This window comes from Sminthopsis crassicaudata, chromosome 2 (genome assembly GCF_048593235.1).
Source record: "Sminthopsis crassicaudata isolate SCR6 chromosome 2, ASM4859323v1, whole genome shotgun sequence".
Classification (NCBI taxonomy): Eukaryota; Metazoa; Chordata; class Mammalia; order Dasyuromorphia; family Dasyuridae; genus Sminthopsis; species Sminthopsis crassicaudata.
This window is the reverse complement of record NC_133618.1, coordinates 196,365,088-196,385,962: the sequence shown is the minus strand read 5'-3', so window position 1 is coordinate 196,385,962 and position 20,875 is coordinate 196,365,088. Positions and strand designations below refer to the sequence as shown.

Sequence of the window (20,875 nt, the reverse complement as noted above, 5' to 3'; positions counted from 1 at the left end):
TGAGCAGGATGATTTCAGAAAAGCCTAGAAAGATTTAGATGAATTGATGCTGATTAAGTGAGCAGAATCAGGAAAACATTGTACATAATTGATCTGTTAACTATTATAACTTAGTTTTTCTCAGCAAGGCAGTGATCTAAGGCAATCCCAATAGACTTGGAATGGAAAATGTCATCCACATACAGACAATGTGGATCAAGGTATAGTATTTTTACCTTTCTTTTTTGGTTTGCTTTTTCTTTCTTGTGGTTTTTCCCCTTTTGTTCTGATTTTTCTTGCACAACATGACAAACAAGCAAATTTGTTTAAAAGCAATGTACATGTATAACCTATATCAGATCGTTTGCTTTCTTGGGTAGGGGAGAAGTAAAGGAGGGAAGGAGAAAAAAATCTGGAACATAAAATCTTACAAAAATCAATGTTGAAAACTATCTTTACATGTATTTGGAAAAAATAAAATACTATTAAAAAAAAAAAAAAGGAGAGTCCTATATTGTGGTTGAGAAACTGCAAATTGAAATTCTGTATCTCTTTAAGACTTCTAATATAATGAAAATCCAAAGGAAACATTTGTCTCTATTTTCTTTTTCTTTTTTTATTTAGAATTTTTTTTCCCACAGTATATATGCATGAGTAATTTTAATTTTTTTTTTATAATATTATCCCTTGTATTCATTTTTCCAAATTATCCCCCCTTCCTTCCACTCCCTCCCCCTGATGACAGGTAATCCCATACATTTTACATGTGTTACAATATAACCTAGATACAATATATGTGTGTAAATACCATTTTCTTGTTGCACATTAAGTATTAGATTCCGAAGGTATAAGTAACCTGGGCAGATAGACAATAGTGCTAACAATTTACATTCACTTCCCAGTGTTCCTTCTCTGGGTGTAGTTTGTCTCTATTTTCTAAATTTTTAAGCAAGATGGTTTTTCCATATTCTTTTTGTTTTAGATGTATAAATTCATGAATGTGAGAAATTCCCTTAAGTGATACAGGTCTACAACTCACTTGCATCCTGTGGTTACAGAAAGTGGCTCAGGAGCATTGAGAAATTAAGAGTTTTGATTGTGGTCATCCAGTTCCAGTGTCAAGAATAGGGCATGAGCCCATAGCGCTGAAAGCTAACTGTCTGTCTACTGGATAATGAAGTCTTTTTTTTTTTTTTCTTCCATGGCCTACATTATATATACAGTTCGCTAAAACTGCCACTTCACTTGCATATACACACAAAACTACAGGTTCAAGCACTATCTTTTAATCAAAATATTAGCAAGTTACTAAGTAGTCAATTATACTGAAGTTGAACTCTTTAAGGTTCAATCATTAATTTCTTAACTGCACAGTGATACTCTCTAAAATAACCAATTTTGGCATATTTGCATCAAAAATCAGATTTAACAACTAGCTTGAAATCATATAAAAATCAAAAGAACTTAATATTAAATACAATAAAAACGGAATGATTTTCAAGGATTAAACCTTTTTTTTAAAACAGCCACAACAAATTTAGATAAAAATATTTTTTGCCTCTTTCCTTATACTTAACAAAAATAAAAAACTATGTAAAGAGAATATTCATAATATTGTTTTAATTTTTAATTGAGCTATCTAAAGCACTTTAGCCTTACTTAACAAATGTATGTATGTAGCAGAGTATCATAGTATAATATACATGTATACATACATACATATATACATACATACCTGAAGGAAAATTCTTCCAATTCCACTCAACAACTGAGGCTCTTGTTCTGGGTAGTATTTGATAACTGAATGATATGCATCTACAGCAAGTACATAATCCTAAGAGGAGAAGAACACAAAGCCCCTGTTTAAAATTCAGAAATCACTTTCAGCTTTACTCATACTCATTTTAATCAACCAATCAATAAGCATGTATTAAGTGTCTTACTAGAGACAAATGGTAATACAGTGAAAAGAAGGCTAGGCCTGGAGTCAGGAAGACCTGAGCCCAATCCAATCTGAGTTGCTTACTACCTGTGTGATCCTGGGTGCACTACTGAACATTTGTTTACTTGCTATAAAATGGGAATAATAACAGCATCTATCTTAAAGAGTTGGTGTGAAGAGCAATTGAGAAAACACTTGTTAAAAAAAAAAAAAAAAAAGCCTTTGATACAGTGCCTAAAATGTAACTACATAAAAAACTACATTAAAAATGTTTATTCTCTTAATCCCTCCTACTATATTCCAAGCATCATTTAAGGAGGAATGGCTTGGAGAACCTGGAAACATACATACATACACATACTTGTAGACTCTGAGAAGCAGCATAAAGTAATGAATAAAGAGCTGAACTCAGAGTCAGGAAGATCTGGATTCGAGTTCTACCTCTGACACAGACTAATTATGGGATCTTGAAAAAGTCACTTAATTTAGATAACTAGGTGATGCTAAGATTTTAGGTTGCAGAAAATGTGCTGACTTGGATTGGTAAAGGAAACTTCCTCACTAAGGAGTTTCCCCATACCAACAAAATCAGAAATTTAGTCCCAGTCATTCTTTTGGTTTTAGGAATTGGAAGAAAATTTAAAGAAAAACTAAGGCTCAGAAAATGGAAGACTAAACAAACAATAAGTAGGAAAGCTTGGATTCAAACCTGGATCCAAGTCCAGTGTTCTGTCCACTATGCCACATTCTCTATAAATACATACCCATACACATATATGTAAATGGGGGAGGGGGGGATGTGCACATATGTATACGCATGCATACACACACACACACACACACACACACACACACTCACTCATTGGAACTATGCCTTAATCATCACATCCAAGAGTAGATAATGCTATTCAATAGTTTGCTTATGTTAATCTTGTTTACTGATACCAGTGTTATAAAAGAATTCCCAATGTTTATCTGCAATAAAAGTTGATGAACCATTACTCATTACTGAGATGATAGTTTTTGGTGGTCTTCTGTTACTTAATTAGGCAGGTAGTTTTTGATCCTATTTTTTTTTTCTTCCAAGTTGCAATTAGGATCTCAACTCTCTGCCAAAAAAATTATTATGAAAATTAGTAAATTTTATCTTTTATTCACTTTCCAAATAAATAAGATAAATTCACATTCAATATGCTTCAACAGACTATTGGAAAGGCTTATACTAAAAATTGAGCCAGGATATTAAGATATTTAAAGATTAATCTTAAATCAACCTCCCCACCAACTCCACCCCAAAAACAAAAATCAAAATTCAGCAACACACTTCAAAGGTTACGTTTATACACCTGAGTGTAATTAGTTCTTTGCCTGGTACCAAGAAAAACATACAAGAAGACCTTTAATGTAAAGTAAATCTATAGTAAATTATATTTTTCTCCCTTTAATTTTAATATCCCAGGAGGTACATTTATTTCCTTATCCTCCTACATACTAAATTATATCCAAACTAGGACTTGGAGTTACTAGTTTCCTAATTGGAATGTTATAAAGAAAGACAGGCAACATGTAAAATTCCAATTTGGTAGGGAAAAAAAATAAAAGACTCCAGTTTTTCCTTACAGTCTACCAACTTCAAGTGCAGCTCATTAAAACTAATTTTATTCAAGGCCAGATAAGCTGTACAACCAGACAGTGTACTTTGGCTTCCTGCTCCTATTGCCTCTCACTACCTGTCACTGCCTCATAATAACTGAGGCAGCAGCTGGTCTGTTTTTAGTCAATGTAGGGAGTGTCATACCTCATACAAGCCAAGCTGCTCCTACTGCCATTTTGGAGACTACTCCAGAATTCCCTTTTAGGATAAAGGGTGTCTATGTATAAAAAGAGGATTTTCCTGTTCAAAATTTCATATCTAAGGTTAAAGCCAAGTACTCAGTGACCTCTTAACTTCTGGGCTTTTGTGGTGCTAAGAAAATATTTTACAAAATAATAACAATGCTTCCTTCCCAACAACAATTCTGTTAAATAGACAAGATAGAAAGAGGATTTCTGTTGTTGTAGCTAATTAGTGGGAAGGAGGCAGAAAAACAGGGGGCAGAAAGGCAGTAGACACAGGTAGATGAATTGTATAGTCTACATTACCCCCATCTTTAGGATATGGGTGGCACATATAGCTATATGTGAAGTTCCATACCTTAACAGGGCTCTATATAATAAAAAATTAGTACTCTTCAACAAAGATGTTTATTTACACTCTTTATTTCTGGTTTATGAGTGAATGAGCAGGGAAAATGTGCTAACTTTTGGGAGGCATTTTACCTAAAATATGTACTCCAAATCTTATGCACTACAAAAAATTTTAGTTTGAGTAAACAATTCTATAAGAAAAAAAATCTAGTGGTGGGGAGTGGGGGGGGGGTAAAGGGTAAGAGTAAGAGAGCCTGGGGAGAAGTTGTGGGAATAGATCTAATACTTTTCATTTTTATCATACCTAAATTCCATGGTGAAACTCAAGCTTCCATTGCCTTTCTAGAAACCAAGTACACTCATTTTGACAGGTTCTATACAGCAGAGGTAAAATTATCACGACAGATTATATGAAAGTACTTGTTGCATATGAAAAGACATTAAAGATGCTAAGAACTAAAGAGGAGGTATTTTCAAAAAGTGAAATTCTCAACACAGGAACAGATCCATTATGTTATATTGTGTACCAGGTACATCAGTATACCAATGAGAGTATAGTAGCTAAATTTTGGGAATTCTATCAATATAACACAAGGGACTTGTTGAAGGAGGAGAAATCCTTAGAAGATATAAGATGGTCACAGTGACCACAGTGTATTTACTTTTTGGGAAGTGGGACTCAAAACTTAATGAGAAGCCAAGAAGTAATTGTTCTCTATAACACCTAATTACCCCCCAGTTCCCTCTGTCTTCTGTATTAAAAGTGAAGAGATTTCTAGCTATGCCTCTAATACAATAAAATGTAACATTTTTGTTGTTTAGTTGTTTTCACTCCTGTCTGACTCGTCATGACTCCAACCGAGGTTTCCTTGATAGAGATATTAGGATGTTTGTCATTTCCTTCTCCAGCTTAATTTACAGATGAGGAAATTAAGGCAAGTGATTTGCTCAGGTTTCCACAACTACTAAGTTTCTGAAGTCAAATTTGAACTCAGAAAGAGTCCAAGACCTCCAGGCCTAGCATTCTATCCCATTCTGCCATCTAGCCACCTCCAAAGTGTGACATACCAAAAATCAAATCAAATTAAAAAGAATGAATTTTAAAGTTTCCTTATGCTAATTATTATTTATTTATTGGAGGTCAAGAAAACATTACCAAATCATGGGAAGAAGCTAAAATGAGTTTCTCACTTTAATTTATGCTCCTAATCATACAGGTTTGGATTTGAAGGAGGATATGAATGATTTGCTCAAAGAAATCTATTTTGATTCAATCTTCACCTTTTTTACTTTAGCAGTGGCATTTGTTTGGCACCCATGAACCATTTCAGAAACAGAAAAGACTGGTACAGCATAATTTAAACAATTGGGTGGGTGATTTATGGGGTCATACATACTCTCATTGAAAATACAGGAGAAGATGATTATGAACCACTACATAGAATTCCTAATCCCTCTAATTTTGTGCGCCTGCATTTTGGATTTCCTTCACTGGCTAATTGTACACTATTTCAAAGTCTGATTCTTTTTGTACAGCAAAATAACTGTTTGGACATGTATACATGTAGTGTATTTAATTTATACTCTAACATATTCAACCTGCCACCTGGGGGAGGAGGAAAGAGGGGAAAAATTAGAACAAAAGGTTTGGCAATTGTCAATGTTGTAAAATTACCCATGCATTTATCTGGTAAATAAAAACTATTAAAATATGAAAAAAAAAGAAAAGAAAAAGAAAATACAGGAGGAATTTCAAGCTATGTAGGGGAGTGAAAAGGATAGGTGAAATCAGAAGGGCATTTTGAGCTGCTGCCTAGTATATTTAAATAAGCTGGTCTATGACTAATATGCCTATATTCTAAGTACATCTGAAGGGAATTCTATTTTTTAACATCTAAGGCTATGAAGAAACTTTAAAGTAAAAATAAGAGTGGTAAAAATTTTAATATCTTTTAAACAGTTCCAGAAACATTTTAATAGTAGGATATGACAAAATGTAGAGCTAAAGCAAACTATTAAAATATTTATGTTGAATTTATCACCCTAAAAATTAAATTATTATTTCACTTTAATAGGGATGTTATTAAAATTTATAAAGTAGTTAACTAACATCATTAGTTCATAGAAATAATCCAATTGAAATGCTAACTATATATACATATACATACAGCTACAGATATGTAAATATGTATGTTTGCATAAATGGATGTATGATATTTTATTGCAATAATACATCTAGTCACTAGATGGCAACAGATTGCATCAACTCAAAACTCAAATTTGAATTTTTTATATTCTTTTACACATGAAAATGAAAAGATTAATTCAAACCTTAAAATCAGATGTTAGTCAATTTAAAATTTCCCTTAAAAATACACGGTGCTATTCTGTAGTGAATTGGGACATACATATAAGAGCAAAGAAATGATTTTGATAACTGTTGCTCTTATTAAATGGTAAAATTAACAGGGAGCAAATTTTAATCTTTACTTGACCATTTTCTATTAATGCATCTTAAGAATTCAAATGAAAACCTACCAGTTTAATAGGTAAATTCAATTTTCTTGGAGGAGTTTTAGACCTAGAGCATAATGAAACATCAAAGCTGCTAGTTGAAAAGGTGTTTTGCATAAGAATGTTCTGGCAAGCTGAGTACATTCTAGGTGAAGTACAAAATGACCATGGGGGGTTGGGGTGCTCCATCAGTTTTACCACAGGTAGCCAGGTGGGAGATTTCAGCATTGGTTGCTCTGGTACCTGCTAGAGAATATGACCTGCTTTTGGATGGGCAGAATGAATGAGCTATATAGGACTCCAGAGGGCTACACTGAGACTTACAGAAATGTGGACAAGTAGTTCAGAAGAAGTGGTTTTGCTTAACATAGTGCCTGGAGGAGAGATGAAACACATAGAACTTGTTTAAAAATAAATAAATAAATAAAATAAAAAGTCCTGGGGTTGTTAGCATATAAAATTCCTACTGACCTACATTGAAGGTAGGAATAAGACAAGGGCAAAATACATGCAGCAAAAAGTACTGGAAAAATTTCGGAGATGCTAAAAAACACTTAAATCTATAAAACAAAACTAATGATTTTCTTATAAAAAAGAACATACTTAAATGCAAAAGAGATGGTCCTAGATTTATAGATCATGTAATTTTTGAAGTTAGAAGGGCCTGTGGAAATATTTAAGATTGTAGGATTTAGTTCTGGAAAAGAATCAAAGAGAAGATTTAGGTCAATCTTTCTTTTTTGCAAATGAGCAAACTGGCCCAGGGTTGAGAGCAGATTTGCCCAAGGTAACAGAACTAGTAAATAATTGTACTTTTCTAAATTTAAATGTCTATACTTCCCAAAGTGTGTGTCTATTTTAGAAAGGATTAAGAAAACTGAGAAGATCATCATGGAGAAGCGGTATCCCCTGTACCTCACATTTCAAAGCCTAGATCATATGTTCTATACTATCTTACTACGCTGTCTTTTCTATATCATTGACTGCTAATCTCCTGATGGTGTCAATTTATTTATATACTTTATTCCTTTGAGACCTACTCTTCAATCAAGATCACCATCTCATTAGGGGCAGGAAACTAATATTTCAAGGTTAAAAAACAGAGCCCCTGAGCAAGCTTCTTCACTTGGCAAACTGCCTGCTTTGCCTTATGGAAAACCAGGTTCAGCTATGACCTTGGGCAGCTTGAAAACTCAGAGTGTGGGAAGAAGTTATGATCTCTGACTTATAATAGCAGGTAGAGTGCTAATAGTGTTGCTCTTGGGTGTTTGCTGCTAATTGATTCATACAGAAGCATTAAGCTTCTGGTCTGTGCAGCCTGTGGGCTGTGTCACCAGATGATGATCATCAGGACGTTCTGATTCCTGAGGTTGGGAGAAAAACAGAAGGTGTAGGCAGTTCCAGTTTTCGGTACATAGAAGTAAAAAATACTGTTGCAAAAGCTGGGGTGAAAATGCTTAGGAGAGAGTAGCCCTGTAAAACCAAACTGTTTGGTATCACTTGGTTTGGCCCTTTTATTTTTCAGATTTTTCCCTGGAGGTTAGAAGCTCTGGGTTAAAACTCATACCGGGACATGCTGGTGCTGTCTTTCTCTCAATGTCATCAAATTAAATCAAAACAATAACAAAAAACAAACCAAAACAAAAAACCCCAAATACTCCTAGCATACTCAGTATACACCAGAGACCTTTCATAGGGCAGAGTTTGGAAAAGATGAGAGAGGGAACAAGTAATTGGCTCTAATTATAGTATTTAGCTCAGTGTTTGAAAAATTCAATTTAAAAATGCAAATTCTATATTCTATTTAAATTGATTTCAGAAGGAATAAGCATAGATATAGCCTTGAAGTATGTTATTGCACTTAGCTATCCATTAAATATGGCATTACTTAGTCTAATTAATTCTCTGCTAAGCTAAACCTTCATGCTTAGTCAGGTAGCTTTCCCTGATCCAGAATGCACCAGTGATTTGCCTCCATTTTTCTTTGTGACATTCTACTCCAGAATATACGGCAGCTCTGCAGTTACTGCCGCCCACGTACCTTCATCATTAGCAGACAGTTTGCCATGGAGTACATCACCCGGCCCAGACGTGACCTCCACAGCTGAACAGAGGCTGGAAAATAAGAGCAGCTTGTGAATGTGCACAAATAAATTAGAGGTTCTTTCTAGCCATCAATTATTGGGTTCTGTGAATTCTGATTTAAAAGATCCCCTTGTTAACATCACTGGGTTTTAGCCTAGAATTTTTACTATGCTGTCAGGCTCCACCAAGAGCTAGAAAATATTGCCCCTCATGTAGGGACTAACCCCCAACTGGTTCTAGAAAGAGAATGTCTAAATCAAGGATGCAACAGTGCAAAACAATGGGGCAACTGCTCAGCTTTCAATGCAGACAAAAGACTAAATGCTATAATCAAGTGCTACCTTTTCTCAAAAGCAGGACAAAAAAAAGGTAAACTCAGCAAATGTGAATTATTAGGAACATCTGCCTGTCATACCCGTTAGCAGAGTATGACAGTTCCAAAAGCAAAGTGACCAACAGGGCTGGAGGACACTGCTTTCCAAGCAGAAGTCATCAAAGAGCAAGAGGGCTCTCTGGGTCTGAGGCTCCCAGAGGGAGAACCAGTTTGTCAGGCTGCCTAGCTGCTTTCTCCTGACTTTTGGGTCAAGGCTAATGTTAAAAAAGTTTATGCTTCAAAAAGGATCCAAGGCCAGCAAGGTTGGGTTCTGACACTAGGATCTAGAATAACTCACTTTATCTCTGGGTGTTTTAATTTCATCTGCAAAATGGGGATATCAATATTATTTGCCCACCTCACAAGGTTGGTTCTGGGAACTATGACATGAACACACTCTCAAGAGTCAAAAGTAAAAAGGAACAAGGTAGTTGGCAGGGCAGATAGACAGGTTCTGCACCCACAGCTGTGTTGTCTTGGACAAGTCATGTGCCCTCAGGATTCCCTAGGCAACTCAGCTTAAGTCAAGCTCATAAATTGTGGAGAAGGTGCTGACTTGCATTAAGAGAGTGAGTCTTCTCTGCCAGGAGTTCCCTGCAACCAATGAAATCACAAGGCTAGTTGCTACTTCCCATTTCTGGTAAAAAAAAAAAAAAAAAAAAAAAAAAAAAAATTCACTATAGCTTTGAAGTTTATTAGCATATTTGCCTATAAATTCTACTCAGAGGAAGGAGCAGTGAGCAGAGAGATGGTCTCAGAGCCAAGGAAATGTGAGTTCAATTCAAGTTCTTTCTTCAAGAAATGCTGGCTGTGTGACCATGGGTAATTTATTTCATTTCTTACTGACTCAGGTAACTAAGACTCTAATTTCAGACAAATGCCTAATTTACATTGGTAGAGCCAGTTTCCATACTGGGACATGGACAAAATAACAAATTTAGTCTACTAAATCTTCTCTCCTAATATTACCTGAAAATATATTATACATACAGTACTTAAGGAATTTTTGCTGAATAAAAGAATGGACTAAAAATAGTCTAGTAATAATTAAAATAAATTTCTGGGTATCCTGAAATATGCAGATTAAGAATATTAGTGGAAGATAATTGAAAATTAAAAAGAGAGGTTTTCCTTTCTTGGTACATTTTTCACTTCCTCATTCTTAAATTATAGCCATTTTGCTGACACTAAACAAAATAATTTTAGGAGCCAATTTAGGAGCCAATTTGAATTTAAAAAAAAGTTATGGAATGAATATGGGAAAATCTCTCACATATATAATCTATCATTTCAGATAATTAACACAAAAATATTCTTTAAAAATGACATGCCAGGGGCAGCTAAGTGGAGCAGTGGATAGAGCACCAGCCCTGAATTCAGGAAGATCCGAGTTCAAATCTGGTCTCAGACACTTAACACTTCCTAGCTGTGTGACTTAACCCCAGCCTGGGGGTGGGGTGGGGAGAAATTGGCATGCTTATGCCTGGTGATCACTTCTGAAGTATTTGGGCAAGCAATAAAAAATGTATATAAAAGGTAGCATGGTATAAAGTAAGATGAGTAAGTAAAAGCTAATCAATAAGCATTTATTAAGTACCTAATATATGCCAGGTACTGTGCTAAGTGCTAAGGATATAAAGAAATGCAAAAATAGCCAGTCCTTGAAGAGCTCACAGTCTAGAAAGGGACACAATAAGTGAACAACTACATTTAAATAAAATAATAAAGGATAAATTAGATATAATCAAGAGAGGGAAGGTTTTAGTAGTAAGGGTGATCAGGAAAAGCTTCTTGAAGGAGATGAGATTTTAGCTAAGACCTAAGTCAGGGGATTCAGGAGAAAGAGATGAGAAGGGATAGGGGACAAGGCAGTATCATGAACAAAAATCAGCAAGGAGGTTATTATCACTGGATCACAGGGTACTTGGTGGTCAGTAAAATGTAAAAAGACTAAAAAAGTAGGAGGGGTCAGATTAAGAAGGCCTTTAAAAGTCAAATGGAGGGTTTCATATTTGATCCTGGAGGTAATAGGGAATCACTGGGTTTTACTGAATAGAAGATGACATGGTTAGATCTAAGCTTTAGGAATGAGGAATGACATTAAGATTCCTTAAGACTTATGCTTAAGGCATAGTTTAAGAGAAAACTGAGAAGACCATCCAGAGTAAAATACTGAAAATAGGAAAAAATACAGGATAATAAGTATTAAGCATGGTGGGATCAAGTGAAGGCTTAAGGATGGGGAATATACTTGGGGGTGGGGGGTATGCGGGCAGCAAGGAAGAAGTTGGTAAATAGGGAGACAATGAAAATGAGTCAGACAAAAAAATGAATCAGAGACAAAGAGAGAGAGGGAGAGCACAATCTTTTGGAGAGGAGTTGGCAGGTCCACCTTTTCATCTAATATTATCTGGAAGAAGAGATTGGGAGAAGGTGTCAGAGTAAAGAGAGGAAATATGGTAGGAAAAGGGAGCTCTCACCAAATGGCTTCAGTTTTTTCACTGAAGCAGACACCAGATCCTCAACTGAAAGGATAACCCAAGTTAAGATGGGGAAAGGAGAGGAATGCAGCCAGTGCAGGGATGGGAAAGAATGGAGGGGGGGGAGGAACTGGAAGTCATAGTAAGAATAAGAAAAAGTTAGGGGTCATAAGTCATAAAGACAGATGGAATGATAACATATTATGATCAGTTAAAAAGGAATTTTAGAATTTGTGAACTTGGAGGTGGAACACTTGTGAATGATAGCAATAATAACAATATGACCGTCTATGTGCAGCTGATGGAGTGAACAGCAACTGAGTAGATTGAGGAAATAGGAAGTTAGGAGCTTCAGTATATATGGTGAAGTCCTCCAGAGTGAGGGCAGAAGTGGGGTGAAGAGACTAAATCAAGGTCTGAAATCATTGAGAAATAAAGGAAAATATGCTAGAAATTAATAGATAAAAGCCTCAGGATTTAAAATGGATGATAAATTTGGAAGCATGAATTCAGAGGAGTGCTAAGTTGAGGAAATTGGCAAGGAGGAATGAGAATTCCAACTTCTCTAACACAGTCACTTAGTTGGGAGTTATGAGAGAAAATGCAGGTATTATGATAAAGGATAAGAAGTAGTGTGATTAGGAGGAAATTAAGTCTCAGTAATTACCAGATGATAGAAGGAGTGAGAAAGGAAGAGAAAGGAAGATGAAAAGAATTGTTAATTATGGAGCAGACATTCCAGAGGACAGAATGTAAGGAAAATACTTACCATGCCTATTTTCTTGTGTAATGTTATTCATGCTTCCATCTTCAGCTAAGCCTTGTTCCAAATTTCTCAGTATCTATAGTAATTATTAAAAAAAAAACAAAACAAAATGAGTTTGGTTCTAGAATCTGGCATAATTTTCTAGTAGTGAATATGTTTAATAAGCACTACTATATACAAAGCATCATGCTAAGTAGTAAGACATTTCCTGCTCTCAAAGAATTCACATTCTAAAAGAAGATGACAAGACAAGATTTTAGCTCCAGGTCAGAAGGACAGGGCCTGTGTTCCTTATGGTCTGATGAAAAGATAGAAGGATAATGTATCTAGTGTCATTTTAATTAATAAAATTAAAAGCTATTTCTGATGTTGCCAAGAAGTATGGGGTGAGAACTTTCTTTTTTGGAGTAGTAGCTGTGACTAATGTGTAGAGAGTTGAGAGTTGCCAGGTCATTACTCCATAAGAATCTTCCCTTTACAAGAAAGCAGGGCTGATGATCTGTGGGTGCTTTTACTCTTCCTGGGAGTTCTTGCAAGCCCATGAAGAGCAAATTGTTAGTGATTAGTATTGTTAAGGCTGAGGACATAGGTCCCCTTCTCCAGAAAGGCTGGAGTAAGATAAAGTTTCCCTGGATGATGGCAGCAGAGGCAGGTAGGCATTAGAAGCAGTGGTTTTATTATTGTTATTCAGTCATTCAATCATGTTTGACTCTTAATGACACAATGACCATACTGTTCATGGGATTTTCTTGGCAAAGATATTGGAGAGGTTTATCATTTTCCTCTTTAATAAATTTAAGCAAATAGGTTAAATAACTTCCTCAAGGTTATTGAGCTAAGTATCCAAGGCCAGATTTGAACTTGGGTCTTCCTGCCTCCAGGTCCATTGATTTATCGGGAGCCACCTTTGTGCCAATGATTTAGAGGGTACTGCTCTTCCCAAGGCACTTCAATTTTTTTCACATTCTTCTAAGAGGAACAGATTATTCACAAATCATAAGCCTTCATGAAAACCAATTCATATAAGAATGTTTCATATAGACACAACAAAAATCATTGATTACTATCATAGTGAGATAGAGCCTATAAATGAAAAATGCCATTTGTACTCCCACTCATGGTGGAGTTCATGTTTATGATGCCCATAAAGTAATAAGAGACAGGATACACAGAGGAGAGATGCATTTTTTAAAAAAAGCAAACTATCAAGTATGTTCCACATGAGAATGATTATTAACTTTTGTGAAATATCAAACTGATTCCTCAGGAGTATGAAGAGGATCTGTAGCCTTTTTTAATATAGCACATAAATTCTCTCCAACTGTCACTTTAAATAGTACTTTCTGTTTCAAATTAAAGATCCCTCCTTTATATCTTTGATCTTACTTCCTTTCTCACTCATTTCTGTACCTACTAATTCAATTCAATTCAAGAAAGATTTATTAGGCACATACAATACACTTCCCATATTAAGCATTTCTCTCACCTGGCTGACTCTCTTCTCATTTTTGTGTGTATGTGTGTTTGAGTGCATGCATGCAATCTAACTGCTAATTATGAGAGTCCCCTATGGCCTCTACCTTCAGTCCTCTTTTTTTCTTTGTCTTATATGTTGTCATCTGATGATTTCATCAGCTCCCATGGGTTCAATTACCATCTCTTTGAAGATGATTCCCAGATTTATATATCTATCCTTCCTCTATCTCCTGAGCTACAAACAAATTGCCAACTGCCTAATGGACATCTTGGACTGAATATTCTAGAGGCATTTCAAATTCAACATTTCTGAAATAGAACTCAACCCCTCCTCTCTTCCCAATTTTCTTATTATTGTTAACAACATCATTCTCCAGACTAGGGGTTCTCAAACTACAGCCCGCTGGCCAGAAGCTGCCTGCTGAGGACATTTATGCGGCCTGCTGGGTTATGGCAAATGGGCTGAGGGGCGGAGACAGAGTGTGAGTTTTTGTTTTTCTGGCCCTCCAACAGTCTGAGAGACAGTGAACTGGCCCCCTATTTAAAAAGTTTGAGGACTATTGCTCCAGTTTGCAATCTAAGTTTGCAATCTCAGTGTGATACTTAACTACTCACTCTTGCTCATCCTACATATATAATTCATTGTCAACCTTTTAGTACAGTCTATTTTGCAATATTGCTTATACATGTTACCTTCTCTCTTCTCCAACACTCATCATTCTAGTTCAAGTCCTCATAACCCTTTTACCTGAACTACTGCAGCAGTCTTCTAATTGTTTTTTGTGTCTTGGGTTTTCCCCCATATCAATCCATTCTCACAGTTGATTTTCCTAAAACTTAGGTCTGATCACATTAGACATTTATTTTTTCATTCTTCTTATACACCATTCCCCTCCATGCATTCTATGTTCTAACTGCACTGATTTACATGCTAATCCTTGAACATAGTACTATATTTCTTGGTTCTACAAACTTGAAAAACCTATTTAAAGCCAAGTCAACATATATTATGATATTTAATGACTTCAACTTAAGGAGGGCACAGGAAAGGATGGAGAAAAAGATAATGAAAAATATCATTTAGATTTAAGAAACATAAAAAGCCTAGGCTTATAAGATTACTCAGTAACTTATATACATGATGTTTTCTTTAGAAAGACAATCAGATGGCATTAGACATAGCAAACATTGACACAAAAAGTAACAGAAAGGGGAAAAAAATAATGTGGGTACTATATAAGAATTGGACAGCTATGTGATGCAATGAATAAAATGCTGGGCCTAGTCAGGAAAACTTATCTTCCTAAGTTCAAATCTGGCCTCAAACACTTACTAATTCCTGGATAAGTCCCTTAATTCTATATACCTCAGTTCTTTATTTGTAAAATGAATCGGAGAAGGAAATGGCAAACTATTCCAATATCTCTGCCAAGAAAAACCCAAATGGGGTCCTTTAGAATTGAATATGACTGAAAACAAGTGAACACCACATAAAACCCAGCTTTTTGCAGACAGATCATTGACTAGTTAGAGCAATGGTCAAAATCAAAACCAAATTAGAAGAGGAAATAAGATGGGAACTAACTGTACAACTGCAATAGCTTCAACCAGATCCATTCAAATAAGCTGTCAGTTTTGAAAATGAGCTGGACCCAGAATTGAATGGGAGGAAATGAGCAAGCTGAATTGCATCGAGAAACTGTATATTACTTTTAACAATCTTGAGATAGTTCCTGACACAAAAACACATGTTTTTAAAAATGGATGTTCTCCCAATTGGGATTCTTGCAATACCATAATCTTCAATGAATCATAACTGCAAGTGATCGAAGGAGCAATAAAAGGTCTAAGTTGGACACAGTGGGCCTAAGTAGGTTAAAGCCTTCTCTTAACAATGACCTACATGCAAGAAAAAGTAAAAGGAACTTTCTTTTTGGATCCAGACTTGTGACTTCATTAAAATATGAGGGGTTAGTAAGGAAACCCCTCCTCTATACTCCATAAAAAATGTCAATTGGCAAGAGTTGCCTGGGACACTGAGAGGATAAATATGTTGTTCAAGGTCAGACAACATAAAGTGTAAGAGGCGAGAACTGACCCTACATTTTGCTGATACATCTAGTACTTACTACACAGGGTATCCCACAAATTTTTTTTTTGGCTGAGGCAGTTGAGGTTAAGTGACTTACCCAGAGTAGTCACACAGCCAGGAAATGTTAAGTGTCTGAGGCCAGATTTGAACTAAGGTCCTTCTGACTTCAGGTCTGGTGCTCTATTTCAATGTACCACCTAGCAGTCCCATTCCAATAATCTTAATACCTTAAACTGACACTAAAATTTTTGATATATTTCAAATATGAACAAAAATGGAAGCTGGCTGGTAGTATAAGTAATCAATAAAAGCTAAAGTACTAAGTGCTGTCCAAATACTTATGCATAGAAGAAGGCCTCTATGGAAGATTTATGAGGGAAAATAGACAAGAATCATAAAAGATGTGATGACATTTGTATGATCTGATGAAGAGATGGTTCTTTGCCCTGCCAAAGTCAAACCCACTTCCAGTGCCTCTAATCCCATCCCTTCTTTTCTCCTCCTACAGTTTGCCCCCTCTCCCTCTAATTTTCCATGTCTTGCTATCTAGTAGTTCCTTGCTTGATGCCTATAAATATGCATCTTTCCTACTCTTAAAACAAACCAAAACCCTTAGCCTGAACCTACCATTTCCTCAAATTCTCCTATATTCTTCTCACCCAAATTTCTTGAAAAAGCCACATCACTCCTTGCCTCCAATTCCTCTTTTATAACTCTTTTGATTCTCTTGAAATCTAGTTTTCAATCTTACTAATTAACAACTGCTTTATTCAAGACTGAATAATTCTCAAATCCAATAGACTTTTCTTAATATTCATTCATCCTTCTTGACATTTATATAGAATTTAGTACTGCTGATTACTCCTTCCTTCTTGATATTCCCCATCCCCAAAGTTTTTGTGATGAATTTATCTTGTTTTATCTGTCTGCCCATATCTTTTCAGTTGTCTCTGTTTACTAATCACTCATGTCTCATTCCCTAAAAAAAGGAAGTATCTCAACCCTCCTTTTCCTCTTTAAGCTGTTTTGCTTCTGCTCTTTCTCTCTCTACTATATCAATGATCTCATCTGTTTCCATAGATCCATCTCTCTTCTCTTAGGCAGATACTTTCTAAATCTATAGAGCGAATGCTCATTTCCTGTGAATATGAAGAATTTCCTCACAAGAAAAATGGGCACTGATGATTATGGAACATTTCAGTTTATGCCACATAAAATATGGAGGGAACAAACTTGGGATATAAGTTAAAATGTGGCCTCTGGCTATCCACTAGGCATGGCGTAGTCCTTTTTGCTTTATATGTTTTTTTTTTTTTTTTTGCAAAAAGAAAAAAAGTTGAACAGGAAACAAGGGCTTAATGTTAAATATATAACTATATAACTGAATGGGCAAGAATAAGTAGGGGATAGAAGAAAGAAGAGATGTAACAACAATGTCTAAAGAGGCAACCCATTCTGCCTGTAAGAAATAAATCTGGATTGCATTGCAGCAAACATCTTAGAAAGCTATATTCCTATAGCAGAAATCTCCAATACAATTTCTGTTTTGGAAATTATCATGGTACTTTAAATAGCAAAGTAATAGCCATAATAGAACTTAGAAATCAAAAAAAATTTAAATAGCTGTAGTTACATTAAATTCTTGATGTAGTTACATCAAGAGCTAAAAATAGAGGTTCTGATAAGAGAATGGCTCAGCAGTATGGTACAGTTTCTTTCAACCAGGTAGCTGGGTTCAAATCTTCACTCTGACCTATTAATCTCTTTGATCCTCAGTTTCTCATCTATGATATGAGGATAGTACTTATTTAACAGCTTAAACATATAGTAAGAAACATAATACACAAATCAAAAAGCTAAGAAAAGGGATGGGTTGAAAATTAATATAAAGGTTGAAAAAAAATTCTCTGGCCTTAAGGGGATGCCTATTTCTTAAAGTTTCTTGTGCTTAATATTAATACATAAATGATCCAAGTCTAGTTTTGAAGAAAACAATTGAGTGAAGTAACAGAAGCAAAATATTACATCATAACAGCTTCTATAGACAAATTTAAGAAAGAATTCACTTGAATTCAACCAATCCTTAAAAGGACAAAAATAGACCCTGAAACTCTAGTAGCTGATGGAGAGATAGGGAGTAAGTATAGATGGGGAGTAGAATGAAATATATTATACAGAAAAGTAATCACAAGGTATTTTGTCCTAAGGCATTAGTATAAAGAAGATATATTATTCTCTCTTCAATCCTATGTAATACAATATTACACCTGAGGGTTCTGTCCTACTATGTAAAGGGCTAGAAGTGAGCGAATGTACTTGACCTAGATGCAAGGTAACCAGCACTTAGGGCTAATTACCAATTGGACAATTCTCTATTAACATGTTTGGAGGACGACCCTACTCAACTAGATGTAGGCTTAATCTATAGGTATCTTGAGAAAAGGGAGGAGAAATCAGCAGGTGGAGTAGGAGGAGGAGGATTCATTCTTTTGGCTGTGGGAGAGAGAGAAAGGTGTGAAGATTGCTATATTTAATCCCCAGACAGTGACCACAAGAATAAAGACTTTTGCTTATCCTGACTCCAGCTGTTTCTAACATGTCCAGGGTCACAACGCTACTAGGAACTTCTTTTCCCTTACTTCATATTTCCTATTTATCACTCTCCCTCCCTTTCTGCTTTTTCCTTGAAGTTGAATGTCATTGATTATAATGGGCTAAAATGAGTCATCTCATCAGCCTCCAACATGGACATGTTGTCTTATACCCATCACCAACCCAAATAAATTTGCTATGAGTTTCCTAGTTGAAGCTTTGATGGTAGGAAATGCAGTCATTCCAGGCATGGTGAATAGCATGGACAAAGGTATGAAGAGAGGAGATGATATCAGGGGACAGCAAGAAATGCAGTTTGGTAACTAAGTATACATAGCAGTACATTAACTGAAATAGATATTTATTTCAATAATAGTACAAAAGAAAAAGGAAACTTCCAAGAAAATCTCAAAGCTTATTATAAAGAAATGATGACACTGCAAAAAGAACTGAAACCTGTGTGATAAGAAAATGTAATATTCTTGCAATTTCACTTTTGGTTTCAAACAAGTGTAGAACCAGAACACACAGAAGGGCTAAAACCACTCCAGCGAAAAATCACCAATCTTGAATTTCATCAGATAAATAAAATACAATGCTAGATAAGTATGCAATGGATACAGGTCATTTACAGCACAGCCCTGAAAGATATTCTGTGGCATCAAAATCATGTTTTTACAATTAATAAATCTCCATCTCTTTCTTAGGTGTTATGAAGTCCACAAATGGAAAAATTTAACTAAAATTATGTATTTGTTTTCAAAGGTACTAATTTGTTTTCAAGGTACCAGAATAGGTCCTGGGAACATAAAGATGAAAATCCTTGTCCTCAAAGCTTCTCTTAACCCTAGTGAATTCTAATAAGGATTTAATGACAAGAATTAGGGCACCATTGATAGAACTGACTTCAGGTAGAGGTAGTTTCAAGACCTTCTAGCAGTACTGTAGAGTTCCTGAAGAAGAGTATGTAGTAAGAAGCAGGCCAAAAATGCCAGGTTCAGTATTTTATCTTTGATTCCACAAGGAACCAATGAAGATTTTTTTATTGTGGAGGAATTTTGGTCAATTTATACCTTAAGAAGATCATTTTGGCTGATGTGAAAGAAACAGTAATGAGAGATCAGTGGATCAAAGGCTTAGAGCTAGAAGAGACCTTAGAGGCCATTGAATTCAGCCAACCCCTTCTGTTTTTTTTTTTTTTGTTTGTTTGTTTGTTTGTTTTGTTTTGTTTTTTAAATAGATGAAGAAATTGAGGCACAGAAAGTCTGAGTGACAGAGACTGTTGGTAAGAATCTGAGGCAGAATTCAAACTCAGGTCTTTTTGATTCTAAGTCTATCTCTCTATTCATTATTCCATTAAGCTGTTGAAAAGTCTGGGAAAATGGATCGATTATTATAGTATAATAGTAAGTGATGAGGGATAGCATAAGAGAGAGATGATAAGGGATTGACCAATGTTACATGGTGGAGAGAAAAGGATACGAAATGTCATGGAAGCAGAACTGATAAATATCACTAACTTATTGACAATTGGATGGAGAGCTATGAGAAAGATGGGACTGGAAAAACTGGGAGGGAGGGGGAAGAAGACCATTTTACCAAGTCAGGTGTGAAGGGATGAGGGCCAAAGTAAAATAGAAAAACAAAAAGTAAGAGATATATAAGAGGTATTTTGAAGGAAGGATTGATAGGGCTTGCTGATTATTAGATAAGGAGAAAGGAGGAAATCGAAATGAGAGAGAGTCATTCTTGATTGCAAAGTTTTCAAGAAGTGTGAAATAAGGGAAAAAAACTTTAGAAAAACTAAGGAAAGACTTGGGCTCAAATCTCAGTCATGACATTTCTGCACCTAGAATTTTTCTGAGCCCTAGTTTCTCATCTGTGAAATAGGAAAAATAATACTATCTTCTAGAGCTATGGTGAGGAAAGCACTTTATGCATCTTTTTTTAAGTGCTACACAAATGACTATTACTACTTCTAAATACAACAGGATGTGTTTATTTTATATAATCTTTGTATTTTCCTTTCTAGACATACATACGTATATATATGTATGTGTGTATATATATAAATAAAATATTCATTCAGTAGAAGGTAATTTCATGGAGACACTTTTATCTTTATCTTGTGTATCTTCAATGCTGAGGACAATTATTTGATAAATGCTTACAAAATTAAGCATATAAAAATATGTAATGTTTAATAACTATATGATTATTATTATTGAAGTTGACCTTGCATAATAAAGAAAGATGCTATTATCAGCATAAGTAGTTTTATGAAATGGTGACTGATAAAGTTTTGCTAAAATGAAACTGTGCAGGTGCTCTGCTTTTAGGACAACCCCATTTAGTTAAACAAAGTTGGTAAAACCTAAATGAACATATG

The 20,875-nt window shown here is 35.3% G+C and overlaps 1 protein-coding gene across 3 annotated transcripts in view; it reads right to left on the bottom strand.

Annotated features, from left to right (window-relative positions):
* TRAPPC12 (trafficking protein particle complex subunit 12) overlaps positions 1 to 20,875 on the bottom strand; it is a 140,627-nt gene that overhangs the window by 23,878 nt on the left and 95,874 nt on the right. For all 3 annotated transcript variants that reach the window (XM_074288047.1, XM_074288048.1, XM_074288049.1), the window contains 3 exons: positions 12,330 to 12,402; positions 8,664 to 8,737; positions 1,715 to 1,813 (listed from right to left, as the gene is read on the bottom strand). In XM_074288047.1, coding sequence (XP_074144148.1) covers positions 1,715 to 1,813; positions 8,664 to 8,737; positions 12,330 to 12,402 — 246 coding nt within the window. The remainder of the gene's footprint in view (positions 1 to 1,714; positions 1,814 to 8,663; positions 8,738 to 12,329; positions 12,403 to 20,875) is intronic.